This window comes from Palaemon carinicauda, chromosome 18, assembly GCF_036898095.1.
Source record: "Palaemon carinicauda isolate YSFRI2023 chromosome 18, ASM3689809v2, whole genome shotgun sequence".
Lineage (NCBI taxonomy): Eukaryota > Metazoa > Arthropoda > Malacostraca > Decapoda > Palaemonidae > Palaemon > Palaemon carinicauda.
The window spans coordinates 63,093,190-63,107,900 of NC_090742.1; the positions used below are offsets into that span (position 1 = coordinate 63,093,190).

Sequence of the window (14,711 nt, forward strand, 5' to 3'; positions counted from 1 at the left end):
TACAGTATTGTATTATATAGTATGTACACCATCCATTAGGCAGTAATTTATTTCTTGTAATCCTTAAAACAATGTGAATACACAAAACTCTGGTTGGTTGAGAGGAGGTTCCAGGTAACTCCTAAGAAAGTAGTTCTCAGTAAGTATGTTAGGAAAAATACAAATTACTAAAAGTTTGTGATTTTTTTGTTTTATAATACAACACTCTATGAAATGAATCTACAAGCTCAGTACTGACTCAACCATTGTAACCCCTTATTTATATATATGTAGTAGCTACATGTCAGTAGCAATACCATCTACTTTTGTTTAGTAACTTGAATGGAAAATTTAAGAAAAATTACTGTAGTACAGTACTGTAAATATAGTACTGTAATAGTATTTCTATCTCTGTAGAAAACCCACTATTATTATTATTATCATTATTATTACTAGCCAAGCTACAACCCTAGTTGGAAAAGCAAGATGCTTTAAGCCCTAGGGCTCCAACAGGGAAAAGTAGCCCAGTGAGGAAAGGAAATAAGGAAATAAATAAATGATGAGAATAAATGAACAATATATCATTCTAAAAACAGTAACAGCATCAAAACAGATATGTCCTATATAAACTATTAACAACGTCAAAAACAGATATTTCATATATAAGCAATAAAAAGACTCATGTCAGCCTGGTCAACATAAAAACATTTTCTCCAACTTTGAACTTTTGAAGTTCTAATGATTCAACTACCCAAAAGTAATAGTTAAAGAAATATGTGGGCCTTCCCATGAATATTGAAATTTGTGAAAGTCAAGGGTAAAGCTGTAGTTAATACAACTGGGTATACATACACTATATCTATTATGGTTTTTGTTTGATTATAGCTTTCTATGAAGTCATTCAGTTGTCTATAAGATGCTGATCTAATCATAGGGTGTTTATGTAAAAATATCAATATAAGATATCATTAAAACTCAAACTATGGCCTCCGCAGCTTCATCCCTGGGTCTATGTATTCCATATCCCCAAAATACAAAATGCTATCGTTATTTTGTTGCTTTGAGACACCTTTTTATCTATGTGTAATATTTTTCAGCGTTGTAAACAGCATCCGACGTATATTCATGGCAGAGACTCCTACAATTGCTATTGATTGGGTTCAGTTGGAAGAGAATTCTACCGTCTTGAGTGACGAGTTCATTGCCCATCGTATAGGCCTTATCCCATTTACTTCGGATGAACGTGTGGAGCAGATGCAGTATCCAAGAGTGAGTTAAATGGATCAAATTCTTTGTATAGATGTGGGGTTGATTTCCATTTTGTATTGTGCCATTTCATTGCCACTACTTTTAATTCTTTGATGAAGGCTGCAAATTCATTTGGAATGAGAGGATCTTTTCTGGAAATTCTTTCGATATTTAAGTGTTTATCGATACACTACGGTACATATTTTACTGTAACATATTTAGTAGGATTTTATGTTTCAACCATATAAACCTAATACCTGTAATACAGTAGCCTTCATCATTATTTTTAAATGTTAAAATACACTTGGGGTCCTTAAAGTTAACAGTTTGATAATATTGAATACAATAGTTGTATCGTAATTATAGGATATTGCACTCTAGTCGTAATGTGCAATGTTTTTGCATTTTGCTTAATTATTTTTATTTTTCAGGAATGTTCATGCACAGATTATTGTAGTGAATGTGGAGTGTTATTCACTCTGGATGTAAAGTGTTTGGATGATCACACACGTCAGGTAACCACAGCAGATTTAAAGTCGGAAGATGGCCGTGTTATTCCTGTTACGTCACGCCATCGAGAAGATGAGGCTAGCGAATATGGTGAATCAGATGGTAAGTAGAAATAAGAATGCCATATAAAAAATGTTGAGCAAGGATGACATTCGTCTTTTTTTTTACACAATGTCAATGTTTTATTTCTTGATAACGTAGGAAATTACTCTTATGCTATTTTTATCAGTATTATCCTTTCTGGGCTCGATCTGTGCCGCCCAGTGAAATGCTCCTTTAGCATCATTTCTAAGGTACATCACTGCTAAAATCACTGGGCGGCACAGGTCTCTCGCCCAGAAATAGATTTTTCCTCCGTCAAAATCTCTTTTTTACCCTGCTTTTAAAATGTTTAAAGATTCTGTACTAGATTTTCTTTATTTATCTCTTAGATATTCTCATAGTCAAGCTTCGAAAAGGTCAGTCTCTCAAACTAAGGGCGTATGCTGTGAAAGGATTCGGGAAAGAGCACGCGAAGTGGAATCCCACATCCAGCGTGGCATTTGAATACGATCCGGACAATTCTTTGAGACATACGCTATATCCCAAACCAGAGGAATGGCCTAAGAGTGAATATACAGCCTTGGATGATAGCCAATGTAAGTATTGTAGATGATGATTATTTTCATTTTGAAAGTCATATCTCAGGTTCAAAACACATTTGGTCTTGGAGTGTAACGTAGCAGTTTTAATTTTAAGTTTTCTTTTTTCAATTACGTATTTGCTATGTTATGTATAGTATAAACGATAATAATTTATATTTAGTTCTTAAGTTATGCATTAATGTACTGTCAACTTCATGTTGAGGATTTCAGTTTATATTTACGACATGATTGCCGGTATAGTACGTTGTTAAAGGAGTTAGTCTCATAACCTACTCCTGTCCACATAGTTCTTGAATTGCTAAACTCATGTATTCAGTAATTTTGGGTATCGGTTGTTTTGATGATCTTAAATTCTTTACCTCACAGTTAAGAGCCCTGTAGTGCTGTACGGTATTTATGTATTTTTAGTCTTAATTTCTTGTTATGCAGTAATTAGCAAGATTATTTTTTTATTTTTAATGTTTTATTGGTGAAAAATATTACAGTAAGTTAAGTGGTGTGTAATTCATATCTTCACTCACTCAATCATCAATTTATTGTACAGTCCGGGAATGGATTCTGTTTGTTTGTTACAGTTAGTTTAGCTGGGTGAAGTTTATGCATTTTTTATTTGAAAAAAATTCCAATCCTTATCCATAGTATGACTGTTCCTGTTGAAAAAAGAAGTTGCCTTTGCTTTCATACAATGCAGTATTGTCAAGTAGAATACTGTCCTGGTGCATTTAGTCAAATTTTTAGAATTCAACTGCATTTAGGTAATATTTGAAAGTTTTCATGGAGGGAATTCAAATACTATTGCATATAGAATTACTTACAGGTTTATTGGTTCTATATCATTAAATTTTCAGATGTGCAATATCTTCAATAAGTTATTAATTTTCTATATATGGTACAGTAGTTTATAACTGCCAAATTTGCATGTTTGGGTGTAGCAAGATCTTTTCATCCATAATTTACTGTGGTAGAGTAAATTTCCTCTAAAGAGGAAGTATGAAGTAGAACTATTTAATTTTATTATTTGTCTAATCAGGCTGTTACTGTCATGTGAGAAGAACCCTTAAATATTTTTTCTTGGTGAATTGTAGGGTTAGGGAGTTGCAACTCAAAACCTAACTTCTAACCATGGTTTATTAATTTGGAATAAGTTACTTCCTGACTAAGTTGGTACAAGATTTCTGGCTGTCATATAATTTACTTTATATGGTAGATTTGTTAGCTATGTTAGCTAATACTATGTAAAGTCATTTCTGTGTGTTGAATTCTGTATAATTACACTATTAAGTTTATTTCTTAAGGGTGACTGCTTCTGTTAAACAGCAGGTAGTAATTATTTTGAGTAATTTTATGACATTTCATTGTCCTCCAAGTCTTGAATATCTTCTGATACAGTATTGGGAAATAGTATCTTGTGTTAGTTTTCATTCAAAAGATTGTTTGTACAGGTGGAGGGTTTGTACGATGTAACCCTTCTTTCTTTTAATCTTGTACAGCTCAAGCTCCCTTCGATCCTCTTGGTAAACCCAACAAGTTTTATTTCAATGTTGAGGCTTCTGGGGCCCTTAGGCCCGAGAACATTGTCCTTATGGGCATTGCGGTCCTTAAAAAGAAGTTGGCAGATATCCAGAACCAGCTTACTGTGGAGGCTCAGACAGATGCCTTGGCTATCAACTAGATAATTCAAATCACTGTAAAAGGTTTATCTTGTGAAAGGCTAACCAAGGACTTGCTGTGAGAGTTTTATGATGTACCAAAAACTGAAGCTTTTTTTTTTAATCTTGCTGATTCTTTTCTATCTTTAATGATGAATGCAATCTTCAATCATTGAGGTCAGTTGATGAAGATGAGATGGACGTGCAATGTGCATTCTTTTTTGGTACATTTTGTTTATTAACATTCGTGAATTATCCCTTTTTTTCTTATTGGCCTGCTTACAGCAGAATAAGTTCTGAGGCCGTAAGCCATTTCAGGTGACACTGCATGCTGTGCTTGTATTACCAGTACCCGTACTAGAATTAACACTTAACATCCTTCGTATTTATCCCATTTTGAAAATTTCAGTACGTGGCGAAATTATATCATCGTCAAGGTATGTATTGATTTAATGTCTTGAAAGAAAGTGTCACACAAGCAAGAACATTTCTTAGTTCTTTAACATCTTGCAAGACTTGGTATAATCTTGCTAGTTCTAGTGACAAATGGTGTGGAAAGAAAGTTTGCTCTTATTTTTAAATCACTTTTTAAGAGTAATTTCAAATTATATTAAATGGAAATATGTAGTGTATGAAGAAGTGCGTCCTATCAAAGAAAAACATATGAATACGCAGGTAAAAAGGGTTCTAAGAGGATCGCTTACCTTGTGCTACATGCTTGGGAATTAATGACATCAGTCTTTCATATGGGAAACTGTAATGATGAAAAAAAAAAAAAAAAAAAAATTGTGTAACACACCACATCAATAGATTAATTGACAGAAAGATCGCAGATGCCGAGAAAACTTGCTCGCTTTACACTTTCTTCACAATAACCATTTTTTTATTTGCATGAATTTTCTACTAAGATGGATCAATATGCTCACTGTATTACCTAGGCATCTCCCTCAAATATTTGCTCAACTTGCATTTGTTTTTGGGATATCGGAGCTTCGTGTGTGACCTTCAGCACAGTGCTGTACAGTACAATATTTTGAATAGGGAAATTTTTTTAGATTAAAAAGTTATCTTTCTTTTTTACATTATCTGAAACATATAAAAGGGTAGTTTATTTTGTTAGGTTTTCAATGTAGTTAACATTATTTAGAGATTGTTTTGACATCAACAATGAGTTTGCTTTGTCAACACAGTTACTGTATTCCCTTAGTGTTAGACTAATTCCATTCAGCTCTCCGGACCCAGCCGTATCAGAAGCAACATGCCATAGGGTTAGTGCACGGGAAATACATATTGATTATCGGCACGTATTTAACAAAATAAAAGCACCGAGTCATATAATCTCTCACATGCGCAGTTGAAAACATTATGAACGTAAAAAGTTTAATTCTTCAAGTTTCCTTTTGTTTAACTATATTTGTTACAGTGATCAGTTCGATAATCTAGCTTAAAATTTTAATTTTAATGATAGAATTTATTTTTATATTCACTAGATGTTCATATGGCATCTTTAACAAAAGCTTGGTCTAATTTACACTTGCCTGTAGAATAAAATTTTCCTATTTTATTTCTGGTCAAACACTACAAAGGAAGAGAGGCCTGGCACAGTCGTTCAATTAGTTCATTATGCACGTTGCATAAGATTTTTCATAACTCTGACCATCCTTTACATTCAGATCTCCCTGGACAATTCTATCCTGTTCGTAATACTAGGCAGGCAGTTAATTCTAATAGCCAGGCCTTCTCCATCACGAGGCTCAATACTACGTAGTACTCTAGAAGTTTTATTCCAGCTGTTACCAAGTTGTGGAGTGATCTTCCTAATCGGGTAGTTGAATCAGTAGAACTTCAAAAGTTCAAAGTTGGAGCAAATGCTTTTTTGTTGACCAGGCGGACATGAGTCTTTTTATAGTTTATTTATGACATATTTGTTTTTGATGTTGTTAATAGTTTGTATACGACATGTCTGTTTTGACGTTGTTACTTTTTTAGAATGATTTATTGTTAATTTGTTCTCTTCATTTATTTATCTTATTTCCTTTCCTCACTGGGCTATTTTTTCCTGTTGGAGCCCCTGGGCTTATAGCATCTTGCTTTTCCAACTAGGGTTGTAGCTTGGATAGTAGTAATAATAATAATAATAATAATAATAAGTGGTAGGAAGACCAGGTTGTTGCCTCGATAAATATAGCTTTCCGTTTTGAAGTTGGCATTATCTCTCTCCTCTTGCTACTAGGAATCAATGGGGAGGGTGGGCATGTATATGAACATCAGGCAAGAAATTCTGTTATTGAAATTCTGTATATTGCCAACTCCCACACTGTTGGGGGTGGGCCACAATTGAAGGAAAGGGATAAATTTTAGTGCTGTACTGTACAAGCAATGCACCGAGATAAAGGTTAAAAAACTGGGCTAGATTACTTTTCTAGCTTTGATATTACTTTTCTAGCCAAATTTGACAACCGTTTAAATTACGGTTTGAAATACGGAACTCCATATTGTTTATCAAAGTAATTAAAAGTACCGTACTGTACTGTATTGATTTTTAAGGTAACGTTTAGCGAACCTCTACTTGGTATGCCCATGAGCTTCTGCTAGAAATTTTTACAAAGAAAAATTTCTACGAAAATCATGGAAGCTTGTGAAGCTCATTACTCTTGAAAGATGTCTGAACTTGTCACAAGGTGTAGGCATGTCACAATTGTCATCATCCCTGGTATTATACAAACTGTGCTCGTTTATAAATACTAAAAAACATATGAAACTGGAATAAACTGTGTATCACTGTATAACAAGATCAATCTAGTTAGCTTGCACCAAAAAGGTTTTGGGGTGGTAGAATAAATGGTACTATTGATCCATTTGATAATTGTGATTGATTTTGAAATGAACATTAAATACAACCCCATAATGGAGAAATAACGGTTGTCCTTCTCCACTCAAAGAAATTTCTACAGTGAGCTTGGAGTTGGAGCCCTTAGGCTTATAGCATCTGCTTTTCTAACTAGGGTTATAACCTAGCTTGTAATAATAATATGAAAACAAATAATAGCAATTCAGGTTCACATTTAGTGCTTAAACTCATTAACCCTTTAACCCTTTATTAGGGTGAAAGTAGCAATAAGGTCATGCAAGGATTGCATAGGGGGTACTTCCTCACTTTCATCGTTTGACTTTGATCTTTCTTGTGAATGATGAAGACTCATCTGAAACATGATGAAAACAATCGGTATTAGTTTCAAGTTTCTGAATTTAAGGGAATCATACAATCTGACACACATATCGCATAAAGCAATATGAGATATTTTATTACTTGTGAGAAGGACTTACAAGTAAGGGATATTAGGATATTAGGATCACGACAACCTGCTCTGTCTTCTGCTCATGATCTAGTTTAGTCTTATAGAGCGACAAGAATTGTAGAAGCAAGGGTTTACGGGGCAGAAGAAATTAAAGTTCGTAAAGATTTCGAGGCTGTTTAAGGCTTACGAATCTTTGGAGCCCAGCGTACATTCAGAGCTGTTACTGAATGAAACTATTTATAATGACAATGTTTAAACAAAAGGAATGAGTCATGTCCAGAGCTTGTGAATGTCATCCCTATTAAAAAAAGGCAGAACTTGTGTGTTGTCTACAGGTGGGCGCAACATGTCAATATCGGCATCTTACTATAATCATCTACCGTAATCTTCTTTGGCTTGCTAGAACTGTTAACTCGATTTGTTAGTCATTTAAACATATTTTTCCATTAGTACTTCCGAGAGACGATAATTAATTCACAGTATTGCTCCTGACGATACAAGGAAATGCGGAATATGATCTCCCAGAAATAATTCTTGTGCATATTCCAGGTAATAATTGTAACAAAACTACGGAAAGACATCTTAAGTAATAATTGTAACAAAACTACGGAAAGACATCTTAAGTAATAATTGTAACAAAACTACGGAGACATCTTAAGTAATAATTGTAACAAAACTACGGAAAGACATCTTAAGTAATAATTGTAACAAAACTACGGAAAGACATCTTAAGTAATAATTGTAACAAAACTACGGAAAGACATCTTAAGTAATAATTGTAACAAAACTACGGAAAGACATCTTAAGTAATAATTGTAACGAAACTACGGAAAGACATCTTAGGACGCATTATGTATACGATCTTGGAGCTTGTCTGATCATTGCCGGATTGAGAGAGAAACTGATAGCTATTTTTGCCAGGGTGACAACCTGGGATTTGTACCACTTAAAGTAGAGGACTTTGTTCCTTTGTTAAGGGTATATATTGTTTAAAGCAAAAGTAAATGGGAAAATTTTTTAAAATTTTACGGGCAAGTGTCGATTAAACTGGGCATCTAAAGAAGCATTATGAACATAAGACTAGTTACAAAAGATTTATTAAACAGGAATACTGTATGCTATATTACTGATATCATATAAAGATTATTTAGATTAAATTATATATAAGAGCATAACTTTTTACTTCAAATGCAGTTTAGAAGCATTAAGCTTTAGCAGCCACTGAATTAATACCAAAGATGTGGCTTACATTAATAGTTTTATTATTATTTGTTTCTTGTCTTAGGTTATTGTAACTAATAGCTGGATATTCGTTAAGTTAAAGACAAGCAAAATAACAGCTTTAGTATATGGATAAAAATTGAAAAATTCACAAAAGTTCTTCTAGTTTATTGAAACAAATTGAAATTTTTAGAACAGTCAGATTCTTAAAATTGGCATATTATTATTCTAGTGTAAATTGTAGGTAATTTTCAGCATAGTTATCACAACCATGCTATTTGTGCCCAGTAGTTTCACTAGCATTTGAAATTGGGTTGACAATTCAGAAGTGACGATTATCTTCAAAAGTCCAAGTGAAGTTCCAAACAGGATTTCGTTGAAGTAGTTCATATTCTGTGGAGTAAGTCCTGTAAAATATTGGGCAAATAAATTATTCACAGTAAAATTCATAAGAATTATCTGTAATTTATTACAAAAACTAAAATTTCTTAATACTAAGGTTTATAACTAAGCAAAGATGTTTGGGGTTTAAGACTATGCTGTTCATGGCTAATTAATTTACATTATTGGAAAACTTAAAAGTCCTGTAAAATTTAATATTATTTTTCTGGGCTCGACCTGTGTCGCTCCGTGAAATGCTCCTTATAGCACCATTTCTAAGGTATACATACTGCTAAATTTACCAAAGAAAAAAGTTGCATGGAATGCCAGGAATAAACCCAGCTCGCTCACTCTAATAGAGTGTCAGTATAGTAACTGGGGCGTGTTAGAACCACTACCAGAGGTCCCTCACCAATTAGTCTTCTCCTTCCTCAATATCCCCCGACACTACGAGGTGCCGCCCCACATCCAACCAGTGCCCCCCACTACGACTACCCCCACCCCCACCCACGCTTCTTCCCACATTCCTTTTCTAGCACTAGTGATATCCAGACGCGAATTTAATTTTATTTACTAGGGACATCATAATGATAGTGTATACAGTACAAATATGCAATTTTGTATATAAAATGGTTACAATTTCCTTTATGGAGAGGGAGTTTTATATTACCCTTTCTTCAGGAATGTTTGAGGACTTGTGTTTCTCATTCTTGTGAAGAGAGCTGAAAAATATTAACATTTAATTAGCGAAGTCTTTAGTTTGCTTGTTTTCAACTTTTTTTTTTCTAACATTTATAATATACAGTAGTAATTCAAAACTTTTTAGGAAATAATGGTGGCATTGATTTTACACTACAGCATTTACAATTTACAAGTACTACTGTAAAAAGTAATAAATACTCTCACATATTGAAGAAAGTATTCCAGTACTTACAGTACAATTTTTTTTATATAGGTCACTTTTAAATCCGATTCACTTCATAGGACTGCTCATTCCCATTGAAATTTAAAGGTCAGACTTTTCTGTTTTGTGTTGAATGAGAAACAAGTTTTCTTAACCTCTCTTTTTTTATATATCCCAATTTCTTGGGATTCCCTACTGTTCAGATACTTCCTCCCATTTATACTACCTTTCTGACTTTCTTAACCGTTTTTGTCGTAAACTTTACAATCTTTGGATACCAAATTTTTATAATTTCTCATTCATAATACTGTACCTTTCCACTATATTATTTCTTGCATTTCATAGTCTTAACATTACAGAAGCTTTATTTCCTTTGTCTGTGCCAATTTCCTTGCTGGATAAAGAAGCGCATGCCTTATTCCTGCACATAAATTTTTGCTTTGACTGTTCATGGGGTACTTTTACGTCCAGTCTTAGTCCAGTATTCTACCCATTTTTCTTTTACTTCATCCTGGCTGTTGTCAGACTTTTTCTTACTGCCTTGTCAATGTGTACTTCACAGTATAGTATATCTACAAGGCAACAGAAAAATTCTACTTAACCCTTTTACCCCCGGGCTCTTTGGAAATTTCCAACCCTTAACCCCCAAGGGGTTATTTTTTTCCCAGTATATTTTTTTTAAATTGCTCTAACAGCCTTAATTTTTGTCATAGAGAGGTCAGGTTGGTCTCATTCTCTTGGAAAATGCCTGAATTTTTTCAAAAAAATATAAAAAGTATGGAAAAAAATTTTTTTTACAGCATTTTTTTGCAAGGACGTACCGGTACGTCCATGGGGGTAAAGGGATGGGTTTTTTGAAACGTACTAGCACGTCCTTTGGGGGTAAAAAGGTTAAAAGACCTGTCCTTACGTCCCTATATTGTTACTACTCCCTGACTTGACTAGTTGTTTTTTCTTATATTTATATTGCTTTATTATTTTACACCAGGAATCGATCTTGCTGTATCATTAGCAGAGCAGACTTAAACTGTTACATTATAGGTATACTGTGCAGTAACCTTTTGTTTTTCATATTTATTGTAAATATTGTAAGCCTTTTTCTTTTTTCTTCTGTAAAAGGTGCTAAAAGCTGCAAGTTTGAAAGGTAAAGTATATATATATATTTTTTTTTATCAAGCAACTGTTTCAAAAAGTCCATTCTTTGTTTTAATGCAACTGATTTTATTTCAACTACTAAAGAAAAAGTACTGAAGCTTAAGGAATCATCCCTTGCGCTGAAAGGAATGAAGATTTTTGCTTTTTTGTTTTATTCAGAGTACAGTTACAATTTCCAATTAGAGAGATGTTTATGTTTTGTAATTTTAAGCCTGATTTTGGATAACTGAAATCCCCCTTAGAAGATAAGTGAATGTGATGCAATACTTAACGCTTGTACAGTATTTGTGAGAGAGACCACAAATATCTATTTTATTTATAGCTTTGAAACTTTTTACTGAAGCTGAATTTTTTCTAAACATTTTTGTTGGTGTACAATGCAAAGTCTTTTAATTTAATTTTGAAAAGTTTTGAGTCCAACAGAGAATAATGATGTATTTTGGTTTATTTTAGTGATCTAATCGGTTTTGGTAAACTTCTGTGCATGAACTTAAAAGTTAAGACAATTTTTAGTAATAAGAATTATAAGACATGTTCCAAGCAACTATTGCTTCATGTGGTAGGAAACATGAGAAGGTTAATTATTTTAACTTTAGTAATGATTTTACATTTAATTATATATGGACTATGACTTTCTTTATAATGTGATTATTTTGGTGATTAACTTGAATTTGTTGACACAAATGGGAACCCTTAGTTTACAAGACTGCCAACTGGCTTCGTGATACTACAGTTGTTAGTTAATGTGGCATAATTAATGAGGTAATTGACACTCTATCTGACAATTCCCTTTATTTCCGTTAGTCTACAACTGGATCTCTCATTCTCTGATGGTAAATGAATAATTTTGGTATTTTATTTTTGCTGTACTGTATTTTTATTGTGTCAATAACTAGTTTTGTAACTGTAAACATGGCAACAGTATATTATTTTATAAATCTTTGGTCACATTTTCTTTAAAGTAAATGGACATAAACTGGAATTTGCAAAGAATATTTGCAGAAAATGTTCTGCTTTTTGGAGGGCTAAAGTAATTTCTTTATGTCAAGTAAAATTTATTCTCCTCAAGAATTGGTCCATATGTTAAATTTTAGGTAAAAAAAGGGGTGAGAATTTGATCAGCATATTGGATTGATAAATATGTCTTTTGATGATAGTTGTTCTAGAAAAGAGAAATATAAGAAATGAGAAAGATCAAGGGCAACCATAGGTGGCAACCTTCCAAATATTCCTAAATGTTATTGAACAATCTTATTACAATCTTATTTGAGTCTTTTTAACTAAGGTTGGTTGCATAACACTTGTCAGCATGTAATGTGGAACGTATTTCATATTAGAACGTAATCAGATTCCTCCTGATAGCTTGGGTTAACAGATGCCTATGCAATTAGGAGTTTGTGAGGCAAGATCTTGTGCTTAGTCACCTGAGGTTCAATTACCCTGACAAGCCCACGGTATTGCATTAGCCAATTAGATGTTTGTGTTTATTTAACATCATAAGTCTTCAATCATTTTGCGCGTACCTAATTTTCTTCCGATTTTTTTTATCCAAATTGAGAGTGATATGTAAGAACTCTGGCAAGTTGTTCAAACATTTATTTTTTTTGCATTGTGTGTGTTATGAAATGTTTTTGGGAATACGCTGCAAAATACATCATCAGTAATTTGCTTTAAATCATGTCTAAACTGTCCCACTTAGAGGAAAGTACAGATGTTGTACAGGCAGTACTGTACTAATATTTTTTTTGTAGCATCTCGGTAGCTGGACTCGTGTCAGTCTTTGTTCTTTTCCCAACTAGATGTCCAGTTGTGTTTTTTCCCAACTAGATTTCCAAATGTGTTAAGTCTTGGTAAAATTTTCATCCCTTATCCAAGATAGAAAAAAGGTATTTGTTCCGTAACTGGAATACAAACCACTCTATTTAATAGGGGTATTACTTTCGGCGTAGCTGAAATGACGAGCCATTAATTTTTAACTAGGGTTTACTACCCACACCGCTAGTTAGTGGGGGTAGGGGAGGGTAGCTTGCTACCCCCTCCCCCCCTCTTCACACCTGTGCTTGAGCTTACTTTGCTCTCGGCTCGGATGGTGGTCGGACGTGTCCGCTCTCATCCTCGCCATCGTATTGGCAGCCATTTAATTGCTCTTGTTCTTTCTTTTTCTACTTTCTGTGTATGTAAAGTTGGCCTCTGCGATCATGCGCATCTGGCCTGGTTTTCCCGACCGCCCCTGTGGAACATTCATGTCGACGGTCGAGACTGATCCTCACGCCCTTTGTCCTTGTAGGGGCCGCCAACAGTGTGATAGTATCAACAAGTGTAGGGAGTGGTCTACCTCCCAGTAGGAGAGGTTTTTGCGACGACTGAAGAAGTACTCCAGGTGGGATATTTCTCCTTCGAAGGTTACTTCGAAGGGAGAAAAACCCAAGGCCTCTTCTTCCGTTGCCCAAACCTCCTCCGAAGCTCCCACTCGGTCGGTCTCTTTCGAGAGACCGTCGAGTGGTAGCGTAGACCGATTTATTGTTAACCAACCTCGGGTCTTGAGAGATGACGTTGCTTCCCCTAGTGAAGCAGCTCCACCTCTCCCCCCGGAGGAGGACATGTCACTAACCTCTCTGTTTCAGCTTTGGTCCTCCTTGGAACTTACGAGTTCGCCCTCCAAGGAGGTTTTGTTTTACATCCGATTGGGTGCTGCTGTCAAGCAATCGTCGTCACCGTCAGAGGTTGATCCTCTGTCTCTTGTCGACGTTGTGGTGTCAGAGGTATCCAATGCGGTTTCACCCATCTCCTCTTCCACTCCAGAATACGGTAGCCGACGGCTTAGTTTCTCCCATTCCTGATCAACCTACGAGGGAGAAACTAAGTCCATCATCAGTCTCTCCTGCTAGTGTTTCTCTCTCTCGGGGGAGTTCACTTACAGAGACTCCTCTCTAGAGGTCTGCTAAAGGTCAGCTTGCTGATCCAACGGGCCCCAGAGGGCGCTTCTGTCGGAAGGCTTGCCTTCCTCTTTGCCACAGAGTCCTTCCTTCATCTGCGGTGAGGAGGCTCCTCTTTGATTCAACGTCTTCTATGCAGTTCCCCGCAGAGGAGCCTCTAGACCATTCAATCGTCACTGCACCTGCATTGGTCCTGGACCTCTCTGCAGATCGTTCACGATCTCCTTTGGTGGAAGGTCGTCCTTTTAAAGGACACGTCGACCTTCCACCCAACAGACCTGCCGTCGCCGTTCCTGCATGAGCCTAACAAGGCTCCAACTGAACGTGCTATTGCGTGCCAACAACCTACGTGCCCACGAAACCTGACAAGCGCTCTTTAGTAGCTCGTCAGGCCCCATCACTACGCACTGATCTTCCTTCTAACCCTAACATCAAGAGCGTATGCGCCAACATGCGCATAGGCTCCAACAAGAGCATAGCTCCACCACGCGCCATGCACACCCTCATGCACCCACGCGCACTGCTTACGCGCCAACGATCTCCTATGCGCCTGCGCCCACCTCTGCGCCAACGTTCTCCTGCACGTAAATTACCTGATAGCCATCGATCTCCTGTGCGCCAACATTCTCCTGCACGTGCACATACACATCCTACATCTTACTCTCCTGCGCGACATGCTCCGCACCATCTTACTCGCCAGGTAGAACCTGCGCGCCAACTTTCTCCTGATAGCAGGACTACTGACAAGTCAGCCATGCTGCCTTCACCCACGCGCCACCCCTTAC

General features: G+C 35.8%; 1 protein-coding gene across 3 annotated transcripts in view; it reads left to right on the top strand.

The window, feature by feature from the left end:
* The window catches only part of Polr2C (RNA polymerase III subunit RpII33), a 38,617-nt gene that overhangs the window by 14,158 nt on the left and 9,748 nt on the right, over positions 1-14,711 (top strand). For 2 of the 3 annotated variants that reach the window (XR_011047223.1, XM_068392447.1), the window contains exons 2-4: positions 1,077-1,248; positions 1,659-1,839; positions 2,169-2,375. Coding sequence is in view for 2 of the 3 variants with exons in the window: in XM_068392447.1 (XP_068248548.1) it covers positions 1,077-1,248; positions 1,659-1,839; positions 2,169-2,375 (560 nt within the window). In the remaining variant the exon portion in view is untranslated. Of the gene's footprint in view, positions 1-1,076; positions 1,249-1,658; positions 1,840-2,168; positions 2,376-3,871; positions 4,069-14,711 lie in introns of all 3 variants that reach the window. The other variant, XM_068392448.1, reaches the window with a different exon arrangement.